The sequence below is a fragment of the Liolophura sinensis genome, chromosome 1 (genome assembly GCF_032854445.1).
Source record: "Liolophura sinensis isolate JHLJ2023 chromosome 1, CUHK_Ljap_v2, whole genome shotgun sequence".
In the NCBI taxonomy this organism is placed as follows: Eukaryota; Metazoa; Mollusca; class Polyplacophora; order Chitonida; family Chitonidae; genus Liolophura; species Liolophura sinensis.
The window spans coordinates 40,211,310-40,239,086 of NC_088295.1; the positions used below are offsets into that span (position 1 = coordinate 40,211,310).

The window sequence follows — 27,777 nt, forward strand, 5'->3', positions numbered from 1 at the left end:
TTTGGTGCCAGAGTAAAATGATTTTTGGTTACTTTATAGCTGTGCCCACATCAGTTAAGTTTTGGGTCGGATAAAAGACCAAATGGAGATTTGGACTGACAAAGACTATATTCATGACCATCAAAAATTCTGTATTAAGACCTTATATTATTTTAGAGCTAAATATGTTACAAATTTAACCTAATTTTAATTTAACTCCTCATGTTATGCACTAATAGAGAAAAATGTGAACATTTTGGGTTTGTTTTCAATGTTTTCCATTGTTTAAAGTTCAACTCTTGTAGAAACTGAATATGAATGCCCATTTATGAATAAATAATATAAACCCAAATTACCTGCACTGTGAAGGCAAATGATAATTTCTATTTGCCTTATACACCCATCTGGTGAGTATTTGTCATGCTATTGATAAATACTTAAAAACTGTTTTGATCATATTTTCTGTTTAGCAATGTACTTTAAGAAAACTTCAAGGACGGCTACTACCTGGGTGACAATCTTGGTCTTCTTTACACTGATCCCACATTCCCTGTGCAACATTCTTATGATTATGTGATTGCATAATTAGCAAATATTTCTTGTCATGGACATGAAAGTTGCAACATCTCTAAAAACTAGTCATAACAGTTTTGTGATATAAAGTGCAAATTTTAGTCTAATTATTTAGTCCAGTCGAGGAGAGAACAACACACACAAACACCTTTCTTTGGGGAAGACTTTTTCAGCTTTATCTTTTTTCCTGCTTGAATACTTTTTTTCTTTAAATTTTGGTTAAAAGCTTCAAGTGGAGACACTATGACACAACTGACACATCCAAACCTCCTATGTTAGAATGCAATTACCTAGAGAATAACCCTGATATGTAGCCCTCCAAGTCACAAAAACACATAACTTACCATCTGGTTTCAATATAGTACGACTGAGAGGCAAGGAAAAACTGAACAAGAGTAAGAATTAACATAATTAAAACTTAACTTACATACAATGGACTCTCATTTAACTGTAACAGAAACATTCTACAAATCTGCTTCAGAGATGGCACAACAATGCTTGTAAAATAACACGTTTCTTTTAAAATTAAACAGCATTAGTAAATTCTAAAAATGAGTTAACTTTTTTCAATATGGATACTAGGATGTTATATTTCATCAAAGCAACAACTCCAGCCTGGTGAAAACTGAAGGGTTCAGGGTGGTGCTGCTGGTAATTGCCTGAGACTTAACTAGTCCAAGATTCTCTCACGTTAGGTTTGGCAATATTTTGTTCTGCCAAACAGAGCCTAAAACCAAGGTGAGAGCAGGCTCTATTTAAAATTCTAATGTAGTTACCTGCACTTGTCAAATATGTCCAGGAGGGCAGTATTACCCAAAAATCTTGTGTCTAGGCGCCTTTGGAAATAACCAATCAATAGTTAAATGCTGTATGACTGAAACAAATATTTCTCGTGAGACCTGTTTGAAGGATAATTTTTGTTTCCAATGACATGACAAACTGCTTTTCACAGCTGCATCAGATTTTTAAATGGAACTCACTCTGACCTTGTGTTAAGATCCATTTATGGCCGAACAAAATTTTGCCAAACCTAATGTTAGAGTGATCTCAGACTACAACATAACATGCAACTGAAGTCACTCAATACAATGGCCATAAATATGTTCTGTTCTCAGATATTCTTTACAGTTGTGGCTTAAGGTACGTCTTACTGAGATACTCATGTAAGTGACCAGTATATGTTATATATTTTTTTAAACATCTTCAGGAAATCAACATTAATCCAAAGATAATGACTCCTCATTTATAACTTAGGGTACTTTTTATAACTGTATCTTATTTCGTGACTTATATAACCTCCCTTGAATTTAAAAGTTTTGCCTCCAACATGAGTATAACCGAAGTGGACAAAAATAAATAATTTCACTAAGAACATAATCATTGACAAAATGTCTGAAAATAAACACCTTTAAAAATTTGTAGAGATGGGTGAAAACAATAGATATGGGTCACCCTGTATCACACCAATGGAGAGTTGTCTTCAAAATATCACATAAAATTGCAAGGGGGTAAAGCAGTCATCTATTTGACTTCTGTATTCGCCAGTACAGAAAGATTAACTCCCTTTAATACTGTCAATGGCATTACGTAAATCGTCCAGATGTTTACAGATTGTCATACAGAATCCTTTAGAAGCAGGCAGAAGTGGAAACTCTGGCACAGTATCCAGGTCAGGTTTATCATAGCTGCTGCCTTTATGGGGAATAACTCTGCCAGAGACATTATCAGGGGACATCACTCCAACAGGACCATTAGCATGCTGATCATCTCCAATCTGACTGCTCTTGTCCTTTTCAACATCAGTCAATGACCTTGCATAACTGTTATCACCACTGTGTTCATCTTGGACAAGCTCTTCTCTTGTTGTGCCAGCAGATGTGGAATTTTCCACCACTCTGACCGAGTCTACCGGTGTTTGAGGGGTAGCAGCGTGTGACATCCTGCCACTCTTACTCTGCCTGACCCATCCTTCTACTCGTTTTATCATCCTAGATTATCACAAAAACACACAAAAAAAACAAAAGATGGTCTAAGGTCTGCTCATCAGAATTGTGGGTAGCTACACTTCCAGATGGAAACATGCTGTTTAAAGAAACAAGGCAATAAGTGGAGACACCAAGCAATAAGTAGGAGAAACCAGGCAATAAGTGGAGAAACCAGGCAAATAAGTAAGGAAATTTGGTGATCTGAAAGAAACTAGGTAAAGTCTTCACCACAGACAATGTATGGTGACTACAGAATGAAATATTAGCTCATGCTCTGCACAGACAAGAATGGATACAAAACTTTCTGATTGTAAATGAATTAGGTATACAGCATACTGACATCAATCCACACATGCACGTAAATAAATAAAAAATAAATGTACAGGTCTCATAAAGACACATGTACCCTAAATACTCCACTTTTTCGCATATCCATCATGCTTGGTTGTCAAATTTCAGAGCTTCAAGGGGCAATGTTAGTTTGGCAGTAAAGACAGAATAATACTCTCACCAATGCGGTTGCTGTGAGTTCAAATCCAGCTTGTGCTGGCTACATGTTTGGTCATATGTATGAAGGTCTGCCATCAACCTGTTGATAATTGTGCGTTCCCCTGGGTCCTGCTCGGTTTGCTCCCACCATAATGTGAAAAAAACTGAAATACTCTTGAGTACGGCGTGAAACACCAATGAAATAAACAAATTGAGTGACAAAGACAGAGGCTTACCTTGGCCCTGTTGCCAGGATGTGTTGTTGAGCTTCAGTGTGGAAGACAACAGGAGGACGAGAGGCTATCCCAGCCATTGACTAGTGCAAATAAAAGGGAAACTTGAACATCATTGTATGAAATGAACTTAATTTGGAAAAGGTTTGCTAATTAACTTATCCAATATGTATTTTCTATTTAGGATGCTTATTTCCTAATGGCTACAAAATAACATGCCTTTGTTTTACAGTTTATTTAAATAACTTTTCAACCTGAAACTATCAAATGACAATATTCTCACCATGACATGCAATTTGCATAAATGGATTTTGAAGATTTTAGTAGATCACCAAATGAACGACACAATATCCCACATCATTTTCTTGGATTGGGAAATCTTGGGTCATGCCTGAGGCGTTACATGCTAGAAATTTAGTCAAAGCCACTCTTCCAACCAGCTTTGCTCCTGTAACTAACTCATTTGAACATCATCCAGTGTACCTGCATGAGCTTGAGTGCTGCCATTTCGTTTGTACATCTTACTGTTTTCATGCCCCTGCTGGCTGCCTCTCTGCTTCTCAAAAACCTGCTTCATTGTAGTATGGCTCCACTGACCAATATCAACCCTGTCAACAGTAACAGATGCTGTCTTACTTTCTTGGTCTGCTGTGTTCATTATTAGACAGGCCATAACTCCAAATTAAGTTTTTCTAACTTCCCCCAGAGATACAAACTAGATAATGACATTAATGAAGAAAATTATGTGTAGTTGGACTACACATAACTGAAGCTTTATAAAAGTGGCAAGAGATGTCTTCATTCTGACATTCCACTGTAACACACAATTAATTTCAACATGAAAATACATACAATTTAGTCCATGGTTATTTTGCTCCACTCACTAATAATATAAGATATATTATAAAAATTAATTTCGTTCACTGCACAAGTTGGCAAGCCGCATATTTAGGTTTTCATGTACACTTCATGTTTTATGTTGAACTAAACTATTTTCAGACATATGACGACAAGAGAGATAATATAGGTGTGTATATCTACATGTATACTGTGTCTTTTTGTGGTAGGGTAGACCCATGCCACCAAAGTGCTGCCCCACTGGAGTATCATGCCGATGGCACCTGACATGACACTTCATGACACTATACTGACACCAGGACAACCAGTCCTGTTTCCTTCCTCTAACCTTTCAGTGTTAGGCACGAACGCGAGGGGCAACGACAAGTACCATTTTAAATCTTTGGTATAACTTGACCTGGGTTTGATCCTTAGTCTCCAAACTGCGAGATGCAGCATATTTATGTGGCAAGATAAAAAACATCATGCTGTCCACAGATTAGGTATATGCTACCCTATTTATTCAATCTTTCCACATATTCACCCTGTGTTGTTTTCAGAACATTTTGAGGACCATTTCTCTGCTTAGACTTAAAACATTATATTTTTCAGTCAAGCTCTGATGTTGGCATACCGACCAAAACATAAATTCTTGTTATTATCAAAACATTAAGATGGATAAATTCCATTCACGTGTGCCTTCAAACAAGCGAAAAGCTTGAAGAAATAGGGTAACAGTATGTAAGACAATCAACATTCCAGTGTTTTTGAATGTATATAGTGTGTGATGCAGACGCCATACCGGGGCATCTCCATGAACTACACAAATCACAACCCTGTTGCACAATAGGAAACATCATGCATGTAGTTGGTTAAGTGTCAATTTCAGTAAATGATATGTGTTTTTGGCAGAAAGTCTGAGAAATAATTTCAAGTGAATGATAAGAAAAACAATTTAAAGATGGGGTTCACTGTACCTTGTATAGAAATGAGGACTTGTAACAGGTTGGACTGGTTTGTCCACATCTCGTTATCCTGTGCAAAAATAAACCATGTGTATGGTGAGAAAAACTGATCAGTTCTGAGGCCGATTCCACAGAGCCTTCCCTGACTGAAGTCAAAAATGACAGCCTCCTCACAACGCTTAATGATTGGTACTAAGAAATGCGAGTTGTACATATTCATCCTCCGATCACATTAATCCTGAGGTCAAAATTTTAATTTATGTAGCCCCAAAATAAGCTCTCAAATCACATTTCAAAAGTTTGACATAAATCTGAAATGGTTTTGTGGAGTCACCCCAGATCCTTATATACACACACGAGTACTTATTCATACTATACAAAATAGTATTACATTTAGTATTATAGTATTACAAAATCATGATGTATCAACGCATTTTAGGAAGTCATCAAGGTTGAAGAATAGGACAACTCCCGCTGAAACGAGACATGTAAAGCTTAAAGGGTACTCATGTACATGTATTTCTTACACTGCCTGGGCAAAGATATGAACACCAAACCGTGCAGAGGAAAACATATTTCTGCTGAAATAACAGGTACAACTGAAGTGCAGAAAAGAAAGTTTGGGTTTAACACAGCTGACCACTGAAACCTTAATAGCTGAAAATGAGAAAGAAAATCAGAAGAGCTCGCAGAAAAAAGCAGATAAAAAACACCCCATGTATTATAAAGTCTGTGGGCAAGCCAGCTGACATTAAAGCCTGGTCTTTATTCTCACAGTATGGTAAGAAAAAAGTCTTGTTAGCAAGAACATAAAAAAAACAACAACAAAGGCTGATTATAAATGAACAAGAGAACAGTGGAAGACTATATGCTAAAACGCTGTAACGTAAGCTTAAACAGAAATGCTTATTACTTAAAGAGGCTCTAAGGATAATAACATAAAACTGATCATCAATTAGTCTTATTCTTTAGCCACAAATTTTTTTCTTAGCAACACCTCACTGGTGTATACATCTGGATCACCGAGTGCAAAACTTTCAATCAAGGGAAACAGCCCCCAGAGAACATTTGGAGAGAACCCCCCCCCCCCCCCCCCCTAAAGTTTCCCAGCGATTCATTCCACAATTGTTTTAATATTAAAACCAGGAAGGAAGACAGTACAGTTTTTCTTGGGTTTTAAAAAATCGTCATCTGTCACCATGGTAACTCATTTAAGTGTATCGAACATAAAGTACAGAATTGTCAGTCGCAAGAAATGCATGTTATCTCGAGTACGAGGGCAATATGCCATCTTGAAGAAGTGTGTTTCACTTTCAAACTGTGAGTTAGTCTATGGCAACATGCACGTGTCAAAAACTGAAGACTTTCGAGTAACACAAACACTGTTAGTTCATGATAACAGAAAGGCGGACATCAAAATGAAAACACACACGCTCACAACTGGTTAATCTGTCCAGTTTTTTCGATTTTTTCAGAATTATATCCAAAGGTTCATCACATAGCAAATGTAATGAAGAGCCGATTCACAAAATTCCATGAAAAACCCGGTAATATGTTTGTTGGCATTCACGCAGTTGGGAGATCAACTACTGGCATTGACCCAAGAGGTCAAGTCAAATGGCATACTGCCATCTCATAACTTCCACAGTAACGGTATTCTGTGGCTATTTCCACTGTTTTGATGACTACCTAAGCGCTCGATAAATGCAAGGTGGGCCTAAATACCTAAATTAGGAGCTGTTAAATACATGCTTGTAGGTAACTTCACAAGATGTAAAATCTTTAAGCTACGCACACTAGTATGTGACATTTACCGTCAGGATCCTCAAAACAGTGCAAGTGCATTTGATGACATTTTACACATAAAATTAAAAGGATTAATAAGTGAAAGCATGACTCCAAACCTAATAATTTTTATACAATGAATAATCAATACATACAAATCTCAACAAAGCAATAAAGAAAACATAACAAAAGGAAGCTAATAATTGAACCTTAAACGTGGCCTATTTTGTTAATGCACTGACACAGCGTACTTGGGTGAAAACTTCTTCCGACAATTTCTTCACATTTTTTCTATGCCCTCTATAATGGGACTCTGGGCAATTCTCACCAATAGACCCATAAATATGCACTCTCAGAAGCAGATAAAGGCCTTAAAATAAACTTTGGTCCCAAACTTTCTAATAACAAGAAATGTATTACCTTCACGAAATGATTTAAGTTGCCCTACAATGTGGATGAATTTATCAGAATAAAACAAAATGTGCTATGTGAAAAATGCTATACATCTGGTGATAATACAGTAATTCAGGAATGTTGAGAAGGTCAAACAAAGGGCCAGACCTTTCCTGACCATGTTCCCAGCAGACTGACGCAGACTTTGCCGTCCTCGTACAGGTTGGGGTTTAGACGGTCAGGGCAGTAGGACAGGTAATGAAACAATGGAGGCTCTTTTGGGTAGTCACTGGGTAACTGTACATCAAAGAAGAACAGCCCATCCTCGTATGGTGTGTTGGCAGGTCCAACAATCATTATTGAAAACAAATCCTGAAACCACACAAAATAAAGACTGCTTGATTCACTGATTTAATTGATGATTAGTGTATTTAACTTATACCACGGTGGTTAGCATTATGATGGGAGGAAATTGAGTAGAGCCTGGGAAAAACTCACGACTATTCGCAGGTTACTGCCAGGCCTTCCTAGGTAAGGCCGGAGAGAAAGCCAATGTGAGCAGGACTCACAGCGACTGCATTGGTGAGTGAGTGAGTGAGTGCTTGGGGTTTAACGTCGTACTTAACAATTTTTCAGTCATATGACCACGAAGGAATCCTTCTTGTGCATATAATGTGCCTCCTTCTTGCAGGATGGATTTCCACCGCTCTTTTATCTAGTGCTGAGTGCTGCTTCACTAAGACGACTTACCGAAGGCAAAGACGCCCCGCCCGAGCCATTATACTAATACGGGTCAACCAGTCGTTGCACTATCCCCTTCATGCCGAAATTACAACTTCCTCTTTCAAGGTCTTAGGTGTGACTCAATCTAGGATTAACCCTGGATCTATCGCTCTGAAAGCGGACCCTCTACCAAGTGTGGTATCAGGGCCAATTGGTTAGAAGCTCCTGGGCCATTACGCCGTGCTGGCACGCTAACCAACTTGGCCATCAAGGGAAACATCATGGTTATCAACATCATTCTCATGAATCTTCACTGATGCCATGGCATGACTAGTTTTTATGGGTGGAGGAAAGCCCTCCAGTGGTAAGTTACTGACAAAATTCTTCATGCGTGACACTCTAATATGCAAACTGTACCAGTGGAAGACGGGTGGTCTTAAACAAACATTATCACCAAGGCCCTACAAATAATAAGAGTGGGAGAATCCACAATTTCCAGTCCAAGGCCAATATTGAACCCATAGCATCTCATGTTTTCTAGCGATTGAAAAACAGGCAAAAACCACTCAGCTATTACTGCTAGCCCAACAACTTTGTGCTGTGACATTGCAATATAATTTGAATCTGGTCACTACATTTGAGTCTAACATAAATCCCATAAACTCAATAAATAGAAATCTGTACAATGCTCAGTCATAAACATACAAGTATATCGTATAAAAATAAGGAGTTGACAAGAGAACTTACCATTCTGTCCTCAAAAGTTTTAACAAATATTCCTTCAGGTAAACTGGATTTCAACAAGGAGAGCTACAATGAAAATTCACTGTTAGATTGAGTGAGTGCTTGGGGTTAGATCATGAACCCCATTTAACACAGAGTACTTTTGTCACATCAATGATTTTATCAATTTGGCTCGTTTTGTCATAACTGTGCTATGTGCTTGTCAGTTTTTTTTCATCTCTCATATTCTGTCACCCCTACAACTGCAAAGTAAAAATCTACACACTCCTTGGCTACCTATGGACAGACAGTGCAAAGTTGTCCAGTTTAACTGTTTTTATCATTTACAGATGGGAAACAGCTGAAGTAAATGTCTTTTCCAACCACAGTTTGTAACAGGTTTCGTGATTTCTATATGAATAAGTGAGCTAAATGTAGTAAAAATACCATAAATGACTTTACTGTTCATTGTTTACGACATAATTTCCATCTGGACTTTACCGCACTGCGGTAACACAAGAGCATGTTTTACCCACATGTGGAAACTGGTAGTGAGTTTCACTGGTGGAGGTAACCGAAGTACCCATATGACATACAGTCATACATGGCATATTGGTAGAAGACAAGTGATCTTTAACAAATGTTAAAAGTGTATGTAATATCCATGGTTAAGAACAAGTGAATGTACAAACAAACAAAAACTGATGTAGGACAAACCTCTTTTCTGACTGCGGCCATGAAGGCTTTAGGGTTATCTGGAGTGTATGTAATATCCATGGTTAAGACAAGTGAATGTACAAACAAACAAAAACTGATGTAGGACAAACCTCTTTCTGACTGCGGCCATGAAGGCTTTAGGGTTATCTGGAGTGTATGTAATATCCATGGTTAAGAACAAGTGAATGTACAAACAAACAAAAACTGATGTAGGACAAACCTCTTTTCTGACTGCGGCCATGAAGGCTTTAGGGTTATCTGGAGTGTATGTAATATCCATGGTTAAGAACAAGTGAATGTACAAACAAAAACTGATGTAGGACAAACCTCTTTCTGACTGCGGCCATGAAGGCTTTAGGGTTATCTGGAGTGTATGTAATATCCATGGTTAAGAACAAGTGAATGTACAAACAAGAACTGATGTAGGACAAACCTCTTTTCTGACTGCGGCCATGAAGGCTTTAGGGTTATCTGGAGTGTATGTAATATCCATGGTTAAGACAAGTGATGTACAAACAAAAACTGATGTAGGACAAACCTCTTTTCTGACTGCGGCCATGAAGGCTTTAGGGTTATTGGAGTGTATGTAAATATCCATGGTTAAGAACAAGTGAATGTACAAACAAACAAAAACTGATGTAGGACAAACCTCTTTTCTGACTGCGGCCATGAAGGCTTTAGGGTTATCTGGAGTGTATGTAATATCCATGGTTAAGAACAAGTGAATGTACAAACAAACAAAAACTGATGTAGGACAAACCTCTTTTCTGACTGCGGCCATGAAGGCTTTAGGGTTATCTGGAGTGTATGTAATATCCATGGTTAAGAACAAGTGAATGTACAAACAAACAAAAACTGATGTAGGACAAACCTCTTTTCTGACTGCGGCCATGAAGGCTTTAGGGTTATCTGGAGTGTATGTAATATCCATGGTTAAGAACAAGTGAATGTACAAACAAAAACTGATGTAGGACAAACCTCTTTTCTGACTGCGGCCATGAAGGCTTTAGGGTTATCTGGAGTGTATGTAATATCCATGGTTAAGAACAAGTGAATGTACAAACAAACAAAAACTGATGTAGGACAAACCTCTTTTCTGACTGCGGCCATGAAGGCTTTAGGGTTATCTGGAGTGTATGTAATATCCATGGTTAAGAACAAGTGAATGTACAAACAAACAAAAACTGATGTAGGACAAACCTCTTTTCTGACTGCGGCCATGAAGGCTTTAGGGTTATCTGGAGTGTATGTAATATCCATGGTTAAGAACAAGTGAATGTACAAACAAACAAAAACTGATGTAGGACAAACCTCTTTTCTGACTGCGGCCATGAAGGCTTTAGGGTTATCTGGAGTGTATGTAATATCCATGGTTAAGAACAAGTGAATGTACAAACAAAAACTGATGTAGGACAAACCTCTTTTCTGACTGCGGCCATGAAGGCTTTAGGGTTATCTGGAGAATGAGGTTTCCCGTGTTTGAACTTGTGACTGGCTGGCACACTTTCACATATATCAAAACCTGAACAGGAACACAAAACATCACATGTAGTACAATCAATCAAGCTCAGGGGCTGGTTTCATGAAGCCTACTTAGTGTTAAGTTGCCTTTAGCTAAGTGCACTTTATATCTCTACAACATATGTTGCCATGGTAGTTAAAGGCTTACTTAGCTAAGTGAACTTCATGAAACCTGCCTCAGGTTTATACTAATGTGCAGCTTTACTTCATCTCTTCTTTTTATTTATGCCTCATTGATAGCATATTACTTGCTTTATAAAGCTTAACATCACTTTCAACAATATTTAGATCATACTTTATGAGGCATCTAGTCGTAGATATGTGAATGTAAAGTAAATGTACCAAGAATGCCATTGATTATAAGTCTTTAGATATGGAAGCTGTCTGGATTGAACCTGGGTCAGACCTATGGATAACTCATTGATTATCAGTCATGACATGGACAAAGATGGGATCTGCGGGTGGTGGAAGCCTATCATGCCAGTCAGTGGAAAAAACAATCTCAGAAAAAACACCCAGGGGTAGGTAGATATGAATAGTACATACAGACACAATTCTAACAGGACTACAGTTAATCCAGAGAATATTTTCTGGCATACATGTAGCTAAAACTTGTTTTATTCTAATCTTTTACTTTAAGATTTTTTCACCAACATAATGGAAGTCACTTCTAAGATGTGCAGAATTTGAAAAGCTACAGGTAAATAAACTGAAATGCTGGGACTTGTTTAACGAAAATCACAAACTGCACCTGGTATAACTTCCATGACAGCATATAGTGAAGAGATATGTCACCATGGTAAACGTGCTCTATGCAGTGTTTCGACAGCTGTGTAGAATGGGCCCCAGGAGGTGACAAGGAAAATGTGACATATTGTTTGTAACTGGTCAAGGAGAAGTCTACATATAATTGTCAAAACAGTGCCACATTGGACTGGTGCTACATTAACCGCACATATCTGCTTACCACAGAAGGGACTAACCTTTCGTAGCAGACTTCTGAGAAGGGGAATCCGCTAACGGTGAGGCAACATCCTCCACCTCTTTGTAACGTGACAGGAGTTTGGAGTCTTCTGAGTCAGTGGTCGAGTTAGCAACAAACAGGTGGTTGAGCAGATCAGTGATGACCCCCTCAAGTCCTGGCTTAGGAGGGCAAGGTGCAGCAGCTCCCTCCGTACCTGTGTCAGTGCTCACTGTCACATTTTCCTGACCATTTACTGAGGTCTCCATACTGAACTCTGCAGTTTCTAACGTAGTCATACCATTCTCCCTTTTCACTCCACTTTCTTTCTCTGCATCCAAACCTGTTGACGGCTTTTGCTGGAGGTATTCCGTGTTCACTTCATCTTGCATCTGTTTCATTTTAGCTCCCAATAAACTGTATATAGTCTGACACAAAGATCTGGCTTTAAAATACGGAGCTGTTGGGCTACATGGGGTCTTATCACTAGCATACTTCTCACCAACACTAGCATCTGCCCCTCCTGCTTCTGCTGCCCCAGAGCAAGCACTACATTTTATGGCACCATTTGTCATCTGGCCATTCTCCACCATCTGCTCACCATTCTCCACCATCTGCTCACCATTCTCAACTGGCTGCTCACCATTAACAACTGGTTCAGTTATGCTTTTATCCATACACTTGCATTCAACACATTTCCCAACAGATTCAGACACATTTTCAGAACGGGATTTAATCACATGATTATTAACGGGAGGAAAATTTTTATTTTTATCCTGTTTAATTTTTGTATTATTCTCCTGTCCCCCTTTCGGGGCTGAAAGCATCTGAGAAAGATAACGTGCACTTCTAAGCGAACTTTCCCTGTGGATTTCCCGCTTCAACGTTCGGATGAGCTCGTTGAGTTGTGTCCCAGCATCCTTGAAGAAGGATGTTTTCCATATTTTGTCAAAGTGTTTACAGATCTTGACTATGTCCTGAAATATGCTGGCCACACCAAGCAGGCTGTCAGAGATCTCCATCTCCTGGTTAAGGGTGCCCAAGGTGTGGTCACATCGCTCCAGGACATCACGAGACCGAGTCAGCATCTTGCTCAACTCTTCTAGCTTCTCCAGAGTCAGGGATATCTTCACATGGGTCCTGGAAATATTTAACATATGGCACTATCAGATTTTTGTTTTGTTTGCTTGGCACTAATTATTGTTTTCAACATTATTTAATGACATTACAATTCTGGTATCTCGTTTAAGCAGGCCAGTCCCAAGACTGATTTATTATGCTGCCTCACTGGAGTGCCAAGCAGAAGACACCAGACATGACACCACACTCCATCAAAGTCTACTGACACAGCATCACACAGCCCTTGGCATGTACACAACTATGTATGACAAGACTTAGACCAATCAGAGGATATACAAATATTTACCACCTAAAAAAGTCTTATTCAAGTCATGTAGACATGTTTGACAAATATGACTACAAAGGACCAGGACAGTAGATATTTCTGCAAGCTAATGTACATCCTCACAGCCACACACTGAAATGCATACGTTCCAAGAATGAGTTTCACATTCAGTTAATTTGTCTAATGACCTGCTGATTTTTATCCTCACAAAAAGACAAGGTCAACAAATAGCAAGAAAATAACTTTTCTGTTCGTTCATAGGAGGTCCATGTCATCAAAGAGAGTAGGCCCATGTCATCAAAGACAGGAGGCCTATGTCATCAAAGACAGGGGACCCATGTCATAAAAGTTACGAGGCCCTTGTCATAAAAGACGGGAGGCCCATGTTATACAAGACTGGGGGCCCATGTCCTAAAACATAGGAGGCCCGTGTCATAAAAGATAGGAGGCCCATGGCATAAAACATAGGAGGCCCATGCCATAAAACATAGGAGGCCCATGTCATAAAACATAGAAGGCCCATGTCATAAAACATGGGAGGCCCATGTCATAAAAGACAGGAGGCCCATGTCATAAAACATAGGAGGCCCATGTCATAAAACATAGAAGGCCCATGTCATAAAACATGGGAGGCCCATGTCATAAAAGACAGGAGGCCCATGCCATAAAACATAGGAGGCCCATGTCATAAAACATAGAAGGCCCATGTCATAAAAGATAGGAGGCCCATGTCATCAAAGACAGCACGCCCATGTCATAAAAATAGGAGGCCCATGTCCTAAAAGATAGGACACCCTTGTCCTAAAAGACAGGATGCCCTTGTCATAAAAGATAGTAGGCCCTTGTTATAAAAGATAGGCTATCACAAACTTGACTGACTTAAAGACCCATTTATAGAGCTGCTGAGTTACACCTAATAACAAACATAAATTAACTACATTAAGGATGTCTTTGTCATGTAGGGTATGACAATTTTCAAGGATGTCCTCCATAGCTGTTATTCTTTATGATAGTGCTCACCTGGTCTTATCCTCCCTGGCCTGTATTTTCTTCAGATCCTCCGAGTTCACCTCATCCAGCACCTCCTCATCCTCGGTTTCCCAGCTCTGATCTGACTCAGAGCCACTGCCTGACTCAGAGTCACTTGTCCACTCAGAGTCACTTCCAAACTCAGACAGCTACACAGACACAACGAAAGGTGGAAAAGTTTAGTGAGACACTATGCTTCTTGCTCAGTCACTGGTCATCCGGTTTACTGTCACAAGTCTACACAAGTTAAAATGTGAAAACAAATTATCTCACACAAAATGTTGTTTCTTTTTTTTTTAAACATTAAAGAACTTTCAGAGATACCCACTCAACAGCTTTCAATCAATAAAGACATTTCTTAATTTTCGTTAATAATAAACTGTTTTCGAACAATATTTCATTCACTAATAGCAACATGGGCAAAATCATGCAAAATGTCCCTGGGTAAACTTTCATGGTAGACCTCACCAGCCTATCACAGCTCTTATTTTATTTACGAGGCTGAAAATTTTATTCTTGTGAACTCGCTACTGGCTACTACTGATAATGCACATGTGACTGTAATGCCACCAAAACATCCCAACACATGTATGTACAGTGAAGACAACAAAAACTTACGTCTCCACTGGCAATGTACAGTTCCTGGGGGTAGCAATGTGAGATAGATCCATCCGGCCATTTTACAGTTATTCTACCATCTGGATTGGACTCTAGGACCAGCCCAGCAGCCTCTAGGGGGCCTGTGGCAGCCTACACAACACAAAGACATGACCAAGATTTAATATTATCCAAATACAGGTACACAACCAGCCTTTGAAAAGCCTTCTGACATTTGAAAATGTCAGTGTAAATCTGGATGTAGAAAAGCTGCTGGTTGTGCCCTTATAAATTATTAAAAATAAAATATAGTGACACATTCAGTTTAAGAATCTTAGTACTAAATCCAGGGAAGAAAATCTTTTCTATCAAACTAAGTTAAAACTGCTTCTACTAGACGACCCCCATTAGTATTTATTTATTTCATTGGTTTTTTACACCGAACCCCCATCAGTGAAATAATTTCTTTTTGCCATTTTGGTCGCAGATTAAATACTCTGAAATCCTGATTTCCCTTAATCAGCATATCACTTGAAAATTGTCATCCCTGTAAATCTAAGCAAAATTACATAGAAATCTTAGATTAATACAAAAATATTAAACAATAATAAATAAATACACACATTTATAACTACTCATTGAAACATATGGTGTTAAGCTTAGATCTCAACCTAATGACTCATCCTTTTAGAATGTTAAGCCTTTGGCTTATCTGGCTGGATGATATGTGTGTATGACTAAACCATATGGTTGATCAGTGTTTTATTTATTTACTGATTGGGGTTTTTCATCATATTCAAGAATATTTCACTCATGCAACATTGGCCAGCATTATGATGGGAGGATATCAGGCAAAGCCTGAGGGTAAACCCACAACCATCCGCAGGTGGCTGGCAGACTTTCCCACATATGGCCAAAGAGGAAGCCAGCATGGAACTGACAGAGGGCACACTGGTGAGAGGCTCCTGGGTTATTGCGCCATGCTGGCACGCTAACCACCTCACCCTCCTGGTTGATGAGTAGGTTGGTTGACTGTACCTCAAAACCTCCCACCCTGATGACAACATGACCAGGCCTGAACTTGTAGTATGGGTGGTCCTTGATGTCATAGACACTAACTTCACTGGCAGGCTTCACTTCAATAGGTCTGTAACAGGCAGTAAATGCATGGTTTAATACTTATCGGCATATCAGAGAAATAAATATTCATTTATTTATTTGATTGAAGTTTTACGCCGTACTCAAGGATATTTTACTTATGCGACAGTGGCCAGCATTATGGTGGGAGGAAACCGGGGAGAAATAAATATGATAATATTAATAAAATTTATCAAAACAGAATAGCACAATAGCAGGCCCAAATGAAGACTGGTCAGCCTATGGTTACCTTCACTTGGGCCCAATTTGCCCAATGTCACATTGCATCCAGTGCAGCAATCAGTTGGTCTGTAGTGAATACTTACTTTCACAAACATTTTTTAAACTACAAACTTCATGATTAGACATTCTCAGTCAGTATTTCAGTCTTGAGATAATGTGAGGGCCTTTGCAAACTAACATTGCTAATAGACGTGATTTTACAGTTGCTACCAATAGTGCAGGTGACTCGAGTAACCCAGCCATGCAAGATGTATATTCAATCTAGCAACTACAGTGTAGCCTTGCTATAAGACACCTTGATGTAGCGTGCAATCGGATATAACTCAACCCAAATCTTGTCCACCAAAAATCTGTGGTGTACTTTCATGTGAGAAGAGCTAAAACTGCAAACAAATAAAGATTTTTCACTAAGAAATATACGTAAATAACGCTACATCATTGGCTTTCTTTCCAACTGTCGCTGTGTGACCCATGTGTTATTTGATATTTTTAGGCTTAAGCTTTTGCATATGATGTGAAAAGAAATGGATTTTTCTATGAATAATGGAAGAGGTTGTAGCTGGTTACATTTTCTTTGCGAGTGAGTTTGATTCCAAATGCGCGTACGAGGTTGTTAATGCAGCATTACTTCCGCGTGTGTCTGGCTTCGCCAGCAATACAGAACACATTTTCCCTCACTGTGACAGGCGTACCTCATAAAGGGATTAATGTTTGTATATTTTTAGTAAATGCTGATAACTTTAATCAGATTATTGAATGGCGATAATGGCGATCCCAAGGTCATTTCATTATAGCATGAGGTATCCTATAACCCACTCAGGAACCTGTTCCCAAAGCAGCACTCTGCAGCGAGGCTGCACTGTACTGTAAAATCCTGTCTTTTACTTGTGTTACGAGATCTCACACCTGCGTGAAGTCGTGAAGCTACTGAAATACAGATTGAGCTTATCCAGGAGACTTACTCTGTGGCTTTGCCCACTTCATAGGCCTTCATGTGCTTGAGAAGGCAGGTGCGCTCTGCATGGTCACACTTCACCACAACCCCATACTCAGTACTGTCACCAGTATCTGCACAGGTAAAACAACAAACAACACTAATGGTTGGCGCTTCCACTGAAAAGAGACTCAACACTTATCAGCTGTGAAAATACATAACACAACAGATCTGCTTTGAGTAAAAGGACTTTCAGAAGTGTCTGAAGACATCAGAGTAACATACCATATTTCTACTTCCCACCATGACACTGGTCGCCACCGCATTAGTGAAATATTCTTGAGTACGGTGTAAAACACCAATCAAATAAATACATAAATAAAATATTTCTGCTCAGGGAGGCAGTCTAGACACATAATGGTCAAAAGCATGATATGAGGGGAATGGGCTATCCTCTACTACTTTTTTGTGTTGTTATTTACAGCCACACTGCCAGATTCAAGGATTATTCATTTATACAATGCCAGTCAGTTTGCTAGGTGGATGAAATGAGAGTGCCTGAGAAAAACACTGACCTCTGCCAAGTTACTGACAAACTTCCTCGCAAATGACATACAGATGTCAACACCATACTGCTGGAAGACAAATGTTATTCAACGAATGACAGGCCACCCAAATAGACCCCCTGCTTACTGTCATCAAGGCCAATTGAATAATGACAGTTGGGAAATCCACAAATTCCCTGTCCAAGGTCACAGCGACTGAAAGACAAGCGTCTTCATCACTCGGCCATGACTCCTTAATCCCTAAACAACAACAACATTCTGCAAAATCTTAGAGTAAAGGCATTGCGGTCTTGGTTACTTTCTGTAATAAACCTGTCATGCAAAACATACACAGTGTGTATTTTAATTCCTCTACCTTTATTGTTTAAAACATAGTCCCCAGGAAAGAATTCCAGTTCATCCAGGTGATGGATAGGGTACAAGTCAACAGAGGGCACATTCTTCTCCACAGTACCATCCTAATCAAAAGAAAGCAAAATAGTTAAGTTTATTTATTTGACTGGAATTTTACGCCATACTCAAGAATATTTCACATATACTACAACGACCAGCATTATGGTGGCAGGAAACCAGGCAAAGCCCGGTGGAAACCCACCATCATCTGTAGCTTGCCGTCAGACCTTCCCACATACGCAAAATAGTTAAGGATGCTGCAAACTGTATACAGGGTCTTATAATACCCATGATAGCCTGTGACTGTTTTGTATCAGGATTGGCTTAAGCTGAGAGCAAAAACCAGAAAACAGTCATCTTTAAACTTTGTATTAGAAATGGATATATCACACAGATAAACTATATACAATTTTTTATAAAACCACTACTGGTTGGCATTTCAGCAAGCCCAAAAATTATGCTTTTTGATCAATGAAAGTTTTTTTTTTTTTTTTTTTTGGCATACACAACAAATTTTTTAATCAACAGATATCAGAAATCAAAATAAAGTCATTACTTTTTCATATAAAATGTGTTCAGCAGCTGCTTCTTGGTATAGGTTAAACGTACATAAATAAACAACATTGTTTCAAAATATAGCAAATCAACAAGGAAATTGTTACCATAGAAAACATACCTGCCACATTATGGTAGCCACAGAATATGTATAGCAGACATCTACTGTGACTTTATCTCCCACATTAGCTGAAATTTCAGGAAAAGGTATATCTTTCTGCGCACGCAGAACCTTAGCCTTCCTTCTGAAATTGGCTGTGACTGCACCTCCTTTCCTTCGCTGATTTTTCCGTTTCCGTGTGTTTGACAAAGAACCCGACGAGTGATCTGAATCATCTGTGGAACTTGATTCAGAAGTGTACTCCTCAGCATCTCCACAACCTAGGTCTGTTTCTGCATTACCTTGGTTTTTGTCATCTGAGCATGGACTGGCTGCCTCAGTCTTCACATGTTTGTGGAACTCCTCAAGGTTACACGCACTTGATGTGTGTACAGGAGAAAAATTCTTGGATGATTTGTCGTCATATCCCTCCGCAGCTGATGCGACATTTGTTTCTGTTGTGTTATTCATTCTAGTACTTTTTGATGATGAAGTATCCTCTTGATGCTGCGAAGGAGGGACATAGTTTGTCTGTTCTAAGAGATGCTTGAGGTGTAATGGGGGAAACCAACAGGGGGCTTTGGTCTCCAGCACATCTGTGGGCTTTATAACATAATAACAACGATCTCCAAGCTGTACGCTACAGGCAAAAGATTCCAGGGGCTGAAGCCTGAAGAAAATATCACAAAACATATCCAATTAACTCACATCCTAAAGTCACTTGACAAGAGAGCAGAAGGAAAGTTCACATAAACCCAGAGGCTGTTTTTCAAAAGGGATGGTCCTAGATGTACATTTTTCACCTTTTTTCACTGAAAAGATCGAGTTCTTGTCCAGAACTAGGTCGCTGTTAGGTCTTAGAAATTATGGCCAGTGCAAAGATTAAAGACATGCTTTGAGAAACTGACGTAGTAAAAAAAAAATCAGTCTGCTGTAAAGACAATTTTGAGAAACAGCCCCCTGATCAGATAAAACAGACAATGTCTGCCATCTGCAGTATCTAAGAAATTTTCTGGGTAATATGATCTGTAGCAACAATGAAATTTTCAGTTTTAAAATTTATCAAGCAATAAGGGCTGATATGCCAAGCACTTGTCTGGTCAAAGACAATTAAGCTGATCCCTTTATTTGTTTATCTGATTGGTGCTTTACGTCGTACTCAGGAATGCTTCACTTCTATGACAGCGGCCAGCATTACGGTGGTTACATTGGCAGACCTGGCAGATCATTCAACGTACGGCCAGAGAGGAAGTCAGCAGGAGCTAGACATGAACTCACATAAACTGCATTGTTGAGAGGCTCCTGGGTCATTGTACTGCATTAGCATGCTAACCACTAGCCTACAGGGGGCCTCACAAGCTGGTCATGTTGCTGTCTGTCACTGTGTCTGACATTAGTTTTTTATGAAGCGTGAGGAATTTCCCAGTCTATGGAAGCCCTGATCATCCATACATGTATCTTCATATTATGGTCACTTTCTGCATGAATTGTATTTACCTAGTGATGTTTTCTCCTGTTACTGTTTCATCAGGGGGTCAAACTTCTCTTTGGGTCTCAAACTTACTGAAGCCCTTACACATCCAATGAACCTTCACGCTTGACACAGATACCTATTATGAAGAAAATGTACTAATATACATGTAGTTGATATAAATACCCGTAAACAGCATAAATTTTCTTCTACTTACAAGTAATTACATGTGCATATCATGTGAAAGTATACTTTCTGAGCACGTTAGTATGTAAATCTGCTACAAAAGACAAAATGTGACTGCACTCTGCAGTAAATGTTTCTTCAATATGCCACTATTAAGAGCTGATTTATTTATCTGATTGGATCCAATTTAATGTTGTAGTCAGGAACTTTTAACTTCCATGACAGTTGTAAGGTTGGAAAATAATGAATTAAAAGAAAGCATTGTTGTCCAATTGTGGCTTACCTTTTCAACATACACTGTAACCATCTGTTGGGGTTTCTTCATGCAACATCGGAAGTTGAAACGATTCGTCGACTGAAGCCACTTGGCAAAAGCCAGCTCATGCATTCTACCTTTTAGAACTTGTCCTGGGTAGTAAACACAGTATTCTGATGGCTGAAGAAGAAATGAAAAAATTGTTTCACCCTTTTTGGATATGAGTAGATCTTAAAAAAAAGCATATTTGTTGAAGACATACATATGGAAATATGAGAGGAAAAAACAGATAACCTTTTTTCTTTTCATTCCATTCACAGACCAATGATGGTTTTGACAGAATTTCTAAAATAGTAACACCCATTACCTCACCCCCTCCTCCCAACTCAACAACGAAAACACTTCTCCAAATGGTAACATAATAAAAATCCTAGTTATATGATGTGTGAGCTTGGATAGTAAATATACATATACCTGGGAAAGTTAAATATTAAAAAACTATATTGAAATAATTGGCCATTTTATAATCAGACTACATTTATCTGAATTAATCCAAAAACATTCATGACTTTGTGGTGTGGCTTCTCAGAATTTCCCATAGCTGGGGTCTGTCCAAATGGCTCCCCATGGCCACTGGAGGAGGTAGTGGACACTGATGTGACATTTCATAGGCCACTGGAGGAGACCAATGGCACCACTGCTGCCACCAAGTCTGGCGGTGGTGGAGTCTTGTTGCTTAACTCAAGTGACTTCCAAAACATTGGGACGTCACACTGTGTCCTCTGGTGGCCAATGAATCTGCCACCAGTGGTGGTCAGATTGACTACTGGAACACACCTAATCCAACAATATGGCCTGTTAGGAACTGTTATTATTATGTATAGGAATTAACGGAGGTTGAAATAACATGGATAGTCTTACCTTGCGCTTGTCAACTGCATCAACAAATGTGTATAACTGCGCCTCAGGAACTTCACACCTGAGTAATGAACCACCGTCAATCAGACATTACACAGTGAGCCCAGCCATTGTGGTTAGTCAGAGCAAAGTTTATCACAGTCATAAAAATCAATAATAATATCGCCCAGCTATTTAAACAGACAACACAGCTTTTGGCATAGTGTATAACTAACCTATCCAGAATACCACTGACTAACATAATGTGAAGATGCTTGTCAGGTCCCTTGGTCTGCAGTGGTTTCACCCAGGCTGGCTCTGACCAATTTGCTAAGATCATAAACCCAAAGTCCATACAAGTGAAATACCTTTTTGGGTAGGAATATTTGTTTAGTATTTGACTGATGAAGTTTTAAGCCGTACTCAAGAAAATTTCACACGTACTACGGTGGCCAACATAAACATTATGTTGGTAAGAATGAAAAAATCTGTCCAACAAAAAACATATAACTAAAATGAACACTAACCTAGCACCATCTGGGAATCTGAGGGTGAGATTTCTGTCAATGGAGTCCACTTTGCCCACCCACGAGTCCATGGTGACATCTCCTGGATCTGTCTCAACCATCTGAAGTTATACATTTATAAACTGATTATATATGTTATTTGCTGACAGTTGACAGTTGTATTGGCCAAGTGCAAAAGTGGATCATCATTTGTTTATTTATTTGATGGGATTATTTGATTCGGATGGATTTTATAATTTGGATTGATATTTGATTTAATTTAACAATGCTTTTAGCATTATTTTGGTCACAGCATGACTGTGTTTCTTTCAGAGAGGCCACACCCAATGTTGATATCTTTATAGTGCTGAGCCAGTTAAACATGCCTAAGACACCAGACATGACACAACACCAAAACTCATTATATTGACACTGGGCCGAGAAGTACTTGGTCTCTTCACCTTATGCTTAGAACTAATAAAGAATGATAAGGCAAAGATTACTGATCTTCAAGTCTTAGAATGATTTGAGTCAGGAATGAACCCCGGATCCACTGTTCATAAGGAGAGATGCAATGTGGGAAGCATGATGTCACAAATGAGGACAGCAGACAATAATACTAAGAGTTCACGCACAGCATGGATGGATGGATGGATGTACTCGAGTAACTGTATTGAACCACATTACCAAGGCAACGTGAGAAAAAATTCTTAATTCAGAACATATTTATGTCTCAATCACTTCTAAAGTTGTACAACAGTTACAAAATGAAAATCCTTAAATGAACACATGTAAGAAATGATCATTTATCTTATTCATCAGCTTTTGCCATAATACAAATATATGCCCTTGTATGACAATTAAAATAAGCTACATTTATGACAACTGGTAGTTGCCAAACATTATAACACTTACCAAATACATGCCAGTGAAAACCTAACTGATCCACACAAACAATATATATCAGCATGTTTTGGGAGAACAGTAAATACTGAGATCACCTAAGACTCTTACCTGCAGAGGCATCACATCTTTGGTACTGACATCATAAATGTATTTATCCACACCTAGGACCCTGAGATGACTCTGACCCTGTAAGTCCACAACGTAGCCTCGCTGGCTGTCCTTCCCCTCAATTAGCCGTCTTACCACATCTCCAGGCATCAGGGAGCGATCTGCCAGGCAAAGCTGGAAAACACATAGCATACACATGTTCATAAACATAGCATACACATCTACACATGTTCATACACATAGCATACACATGTACATATACTATCTGGGTCTCACAATGTTACACAACTTGGTAGAATACTTAAACTGTTGTTATTTCAAAGTATTCGCAGAAATTAACCTTGTTATAAAACACAGAATGAGTCTATTTTCACAGTTTTAAAATACACTGAAAATGTCTGCTTCCGCCAATTCAGTGTTCTGATGTAGAGACAGAGCATCTGAAATCACCAGATGAGGAACTGATAACCAACTGCTAATTTTATGGTCTTTGCAGTTACAGTAAATGACCTGAAAATTTGACCGTAACTTAAAGTTGCACATTTTGTCAGACCCTGCGAATGTTTGAGGTTTACTTGCAAGGTAAGATTATATCATACTGGGGAAAAAATGCAAGCTTCAGCTTATATTTTAGGACGTTTAGATACTTTTCCATAACTTGACCAAAGGTTGAATGCTGTTCTCCCACAATGAGGCAGACACCAGTGAAATGAGATTTACATGTTCTTCAGAGATTTCCTTTGTCGAAAAGGTTAACTTACACCATACTGCAGTTACATAACACTACAGGTGAAGTTCGAAGCAAACACAAACAATGGTCAATAAATTAATTTCTCAAGCTTTTTGCATATGCAATTTATACTCCACTTTCATTTGATTTTGAAACTTCAGGGCTTAATGAAAAGAACAATTTTATCAGTCTACACAGACTATTACCTTCAGCATATGCTTAAATTAACAACTGGCCGTGGGTTTCCCCCAGGCTCTGCCCGGCTTCCTCCCACCATAATGCTGGCCACTGTTGTACAAGTGAAATGTTCTTGAGAATGGCGTTAAATACCAATCATATAAATAAATAAACACTTTGCAATCATGCGAAAAGGTTGAAGAATTACAGTAACTGTCTAATAAGAGTGACTACCAGACTCATATAACATAATGCTGACAAGCCTTGCCTTTCTATACCTCCAATTATCAGATTACAGTACCTGCTAGCCTAGAAGAAAATGTTTACGTCAGCTGGTTATCAACCAAACATACCGAACACAATAAAAAGAAGACAAAGCTCAAAATGTTATCTAAATTCAGCTTAAAACTGCAAAATACTGTACTAACATAATCATTACTGTATACAGTAATATACACTGTAAACATATGTAGTGTTAATCAATATTCTTTAAGGCTACAAACACCTGCTAAGGACTGATGGAGCAATGAAAGCCATAATGAATGCATTAACACACAAGGCATGACCCATTTCAACCAACAGATGTTGCTTATCTTTGTCTAGCATCCTTTTGTGAGGGAGATTTTCCTCAGATTTTTCTTTACAATTTAATCTTGTATATTCATCTCATCAACCATTATTTAATCATGTAATACATCCAAAATTCTGTTGTCTAATATAGTTAAGTGCCTTATTTTTGATACTTCTACAGTAACAATAATCTTAAAACCTCTTTTGGATGTGTGCTCCTTATCAGGAGACCTGAAGCATAATTTTCAAAACTGGAGTCAACTGATCTCAGATAATATTCCAAGTCAACAGTGCAGTATCCAGGACACATTTATGTCTTCTGGTGAAAAATTGTTGCCTGCCTTACAGACATGATGATTTTGCTCTTCTATTTGTGCCATTACAGGGACAAAAAACACCACCACAGCAATATTAGTACAATACATGTATTACATGTCATATATTAAATTGGGAAATGTTAACACCAAATAACTGCCTATTTATCTCCCAGTGACCTCCTTCAAATGACTACAGGACGCATATTTTGTCATATGACTTTAAGACTTTGATAAGTCAAATAATATTCAAACACAGCTACAATGGGGAACTCGTGAAACTCTTTCTCATCTGTATGACAAATACAGCTCCAGGTCTCTTTTTATGTAAATAAAAACAAAACTAAGACTGAATATAGACACAGAATACATGCGCCATGCTCCACTTTCTGCATACATCATTGTTTTTTTTTTAACATATATTCATTATAAAGATCTATTCTGTGTTTTATGACAACCATTTACACATAGTTTCACTCTATAATTTCTGTTTAATACATTATATTTTACATTCTGTATACACACTTTATACACTAAGTGCTTTATTAATATTTTTCTGTGCAATTGGGCCCTAGGCCAGTGAGATTCTTTAGAGATTCTAAACAACCAACTGCCACCAATGAAGAATCATGCCAAAGACACCAGACATGACACCCCACCCAGTCACATTAATACTGACACTTGGCCAGCCACTCATGTTTCATTGCTCTAACCTCTCAGTGCTAAGCGCCATGCGAGGCAGCATCAAGTACCATTTTTAAAGTCTTTGGAATGACCCAAACCCGACTTGATCCCGAGGCCACCCAAGCGGTCTATATTTAGTTGAGGGGTAAAGTTAAAAAACTAAGGCACCAAGACCTGTTACCAGTGCTGCTTCCAGGCAGAAAAGATGCTGTTTCAAGGCCATGTCTTGAAACGGCCAAATCTCCTACTTGTTCCAGATTGCACAATGCTCCTGTCACCACAGCACCACCTGTTTATAGTCTGAAAAGCATCCACCATTACTTTACTCCACAGATAAATTGCTAATATAAACTAAAAGTAACAAAAGTGGATGTCGACATTACATGTATTAAATTTATGCTCCTAGAGAATGGCGGAAAAATGCACAAGCTCAGATGTGGTATATGATCTGGAACAAGTTGGAGATTCCGCCATTTCAAGATATTAGCTCGGAACAGCAGCAATTTGGCCTGTCAGTGACTGGGTTGAAAAGCCTGAAATGTCAGACGAGGATTAATGACTTAGCTCAATATGTATTAGGCATTACTCTTGAGCCAAATTTTTCATGGTGTAAGTAACCCATCTGCTGTTGATACAAGAGTGCATAACTATAAAATAAAGTCATTTTGTATAGGGCTAGTAGTGAGGCCAATATACTGAGCACATATGCACTTTGTTGTGGAGAGGTAGGTATTTTTCATCGCTGGCACCCGTGGCTATTTCAACTCCTCTCTTTATACTGGGCTGGTGGACTATTATAGCCACAAGGGGCAACCAATGGTAAACCATACACCTCTTCACACCATGTAAGATGAGGCCTTTCTAATTGATGGCTGCAATCCAAAATAGGTGGAACGTACGTTAAATGTTATGTGTGCAGGCGGGCTAAGAGGTAAGAGCCAAAAGTTGACACCTGTTCTGCATTGCAGCCATTGTTTAGAAAGGACTTATCAGACACGCAGTGAATCGGTGTAAGATTTCCCTGTGGCTCCTCCAGCCCAGAATAAAAGGAGGAGTTGAAATAGCCAGGTTAATGCAAAGAGAGTTATTAAGGCTAGTTGTGCTAGATCTAATGATCTAAAAGAACCTATGGTGCCCTCTGATGCATTCATGTTTCCACTCCCAGGACACACCAAACATGGTATCAATCAGAAATAAAATAAAACACTCCAAGAAATGACAAGGCTTCACTGACAGATTTTATGTTGGTTTAAATGACACTGAAAATACCTCTTTCTACAAAACATGACAACTTGTCAATGAGGCACACCTGTATACATTACAAACATGTGGACATTGAGAGGAAACCAAGTGATCAAAATTATATAACACAAAAGACGGACGAACAGACAGACAGACAGACAGATCCAAAAACTAATGGGGGATCAGGTCAAAACGCCTCTAGCAAGAATGCTCGCTACCTAAACACCTTCTACCTAAATGCTAGGGGTCCATTTTTGTGGTGTTGATGGTTTACAACAACAATACTGTAAGTCAGCGAGCACCATGTACGAACACCTGTGAGCCTAGGTGTTTTTGGAAGTATGTGACAAATATCAGTAGGACTAACTCTAAAATCTTTGTCAGAAATATCAAATATTCTCTGTTCATTTCTCTATAGGCAACAACCATATTTACATGCAAACAATTTACAAACTTTAAAAGTCGAGAAATAATTTTAAAATGTGTGTTTTACCATAGCAACATATAGCAACATTTCTACGCTATATATATACATAGAACACATATAGAATCTATACAATATGATCGTAGGTATACATCGAAGCCCATGCCGTAAGCTTGAACATGCATTATATATAGAGGGTGTTTAGGTAGAGGGTGTTCTGACTGTAATTCACTTATGGCATCCATACATCTTTTTCCGGCAGAATAACTTCCTTTCCTTCCCCACCGGGATGCCATGTCACTTCGACGGTCCCGCGTTTGACACGTTGGGGAGTGTCTTCACTATCGCTGTCTTCATCACTGCTGACATATTCGGAATTTTGAGTGACCAATCCATAGAGTATACCCTTCTCCGACGTGGAAACGCACACCTCATCTTCCTCGAACAGCCTGCAGTCGGCCAT

The 27,777-nt window shown here is 38.8% G+C and overlaps 1 protein-coding gene across 1 annotated transcript; it reads right to left on the minus strand.

The window, feature by feature from the left end:
- LOC135482214 ((E3-independent) E2 ubiquitin-conjugating enzyme UBE2O-like) lies at positions 1–27,777 on the minus strand. Its single transcript, XM_064762088.1, is given in 23 exon segments — positions 1–2,540; positions 3,263–3,342; positions 3,743–3,772; positions 3,774–3,824; positions 3,826–3,849; positions 3,851–3,867; positions 5,074–5,131; positions 7,408–7,611; positions 8,710–8,772; positions 10,821–10,924; positions 11,907–13,024; positions 14,310–14,467; positions 14,937–15,068; positions 15,954–16,062; positions 17,258–17,363; positions 18,151–18,253; positions 18,865–19,513; positions 20,200–20,270; positions 20,784–20,936; positions 21,678–21,735; positions 22,181–22,281; positions 23,174–23,347; positions 27,562–27,777. Coding segments are annotated over 23 exon segments (4,212 nt in total). The 3' UTR covers positions 1–2,107.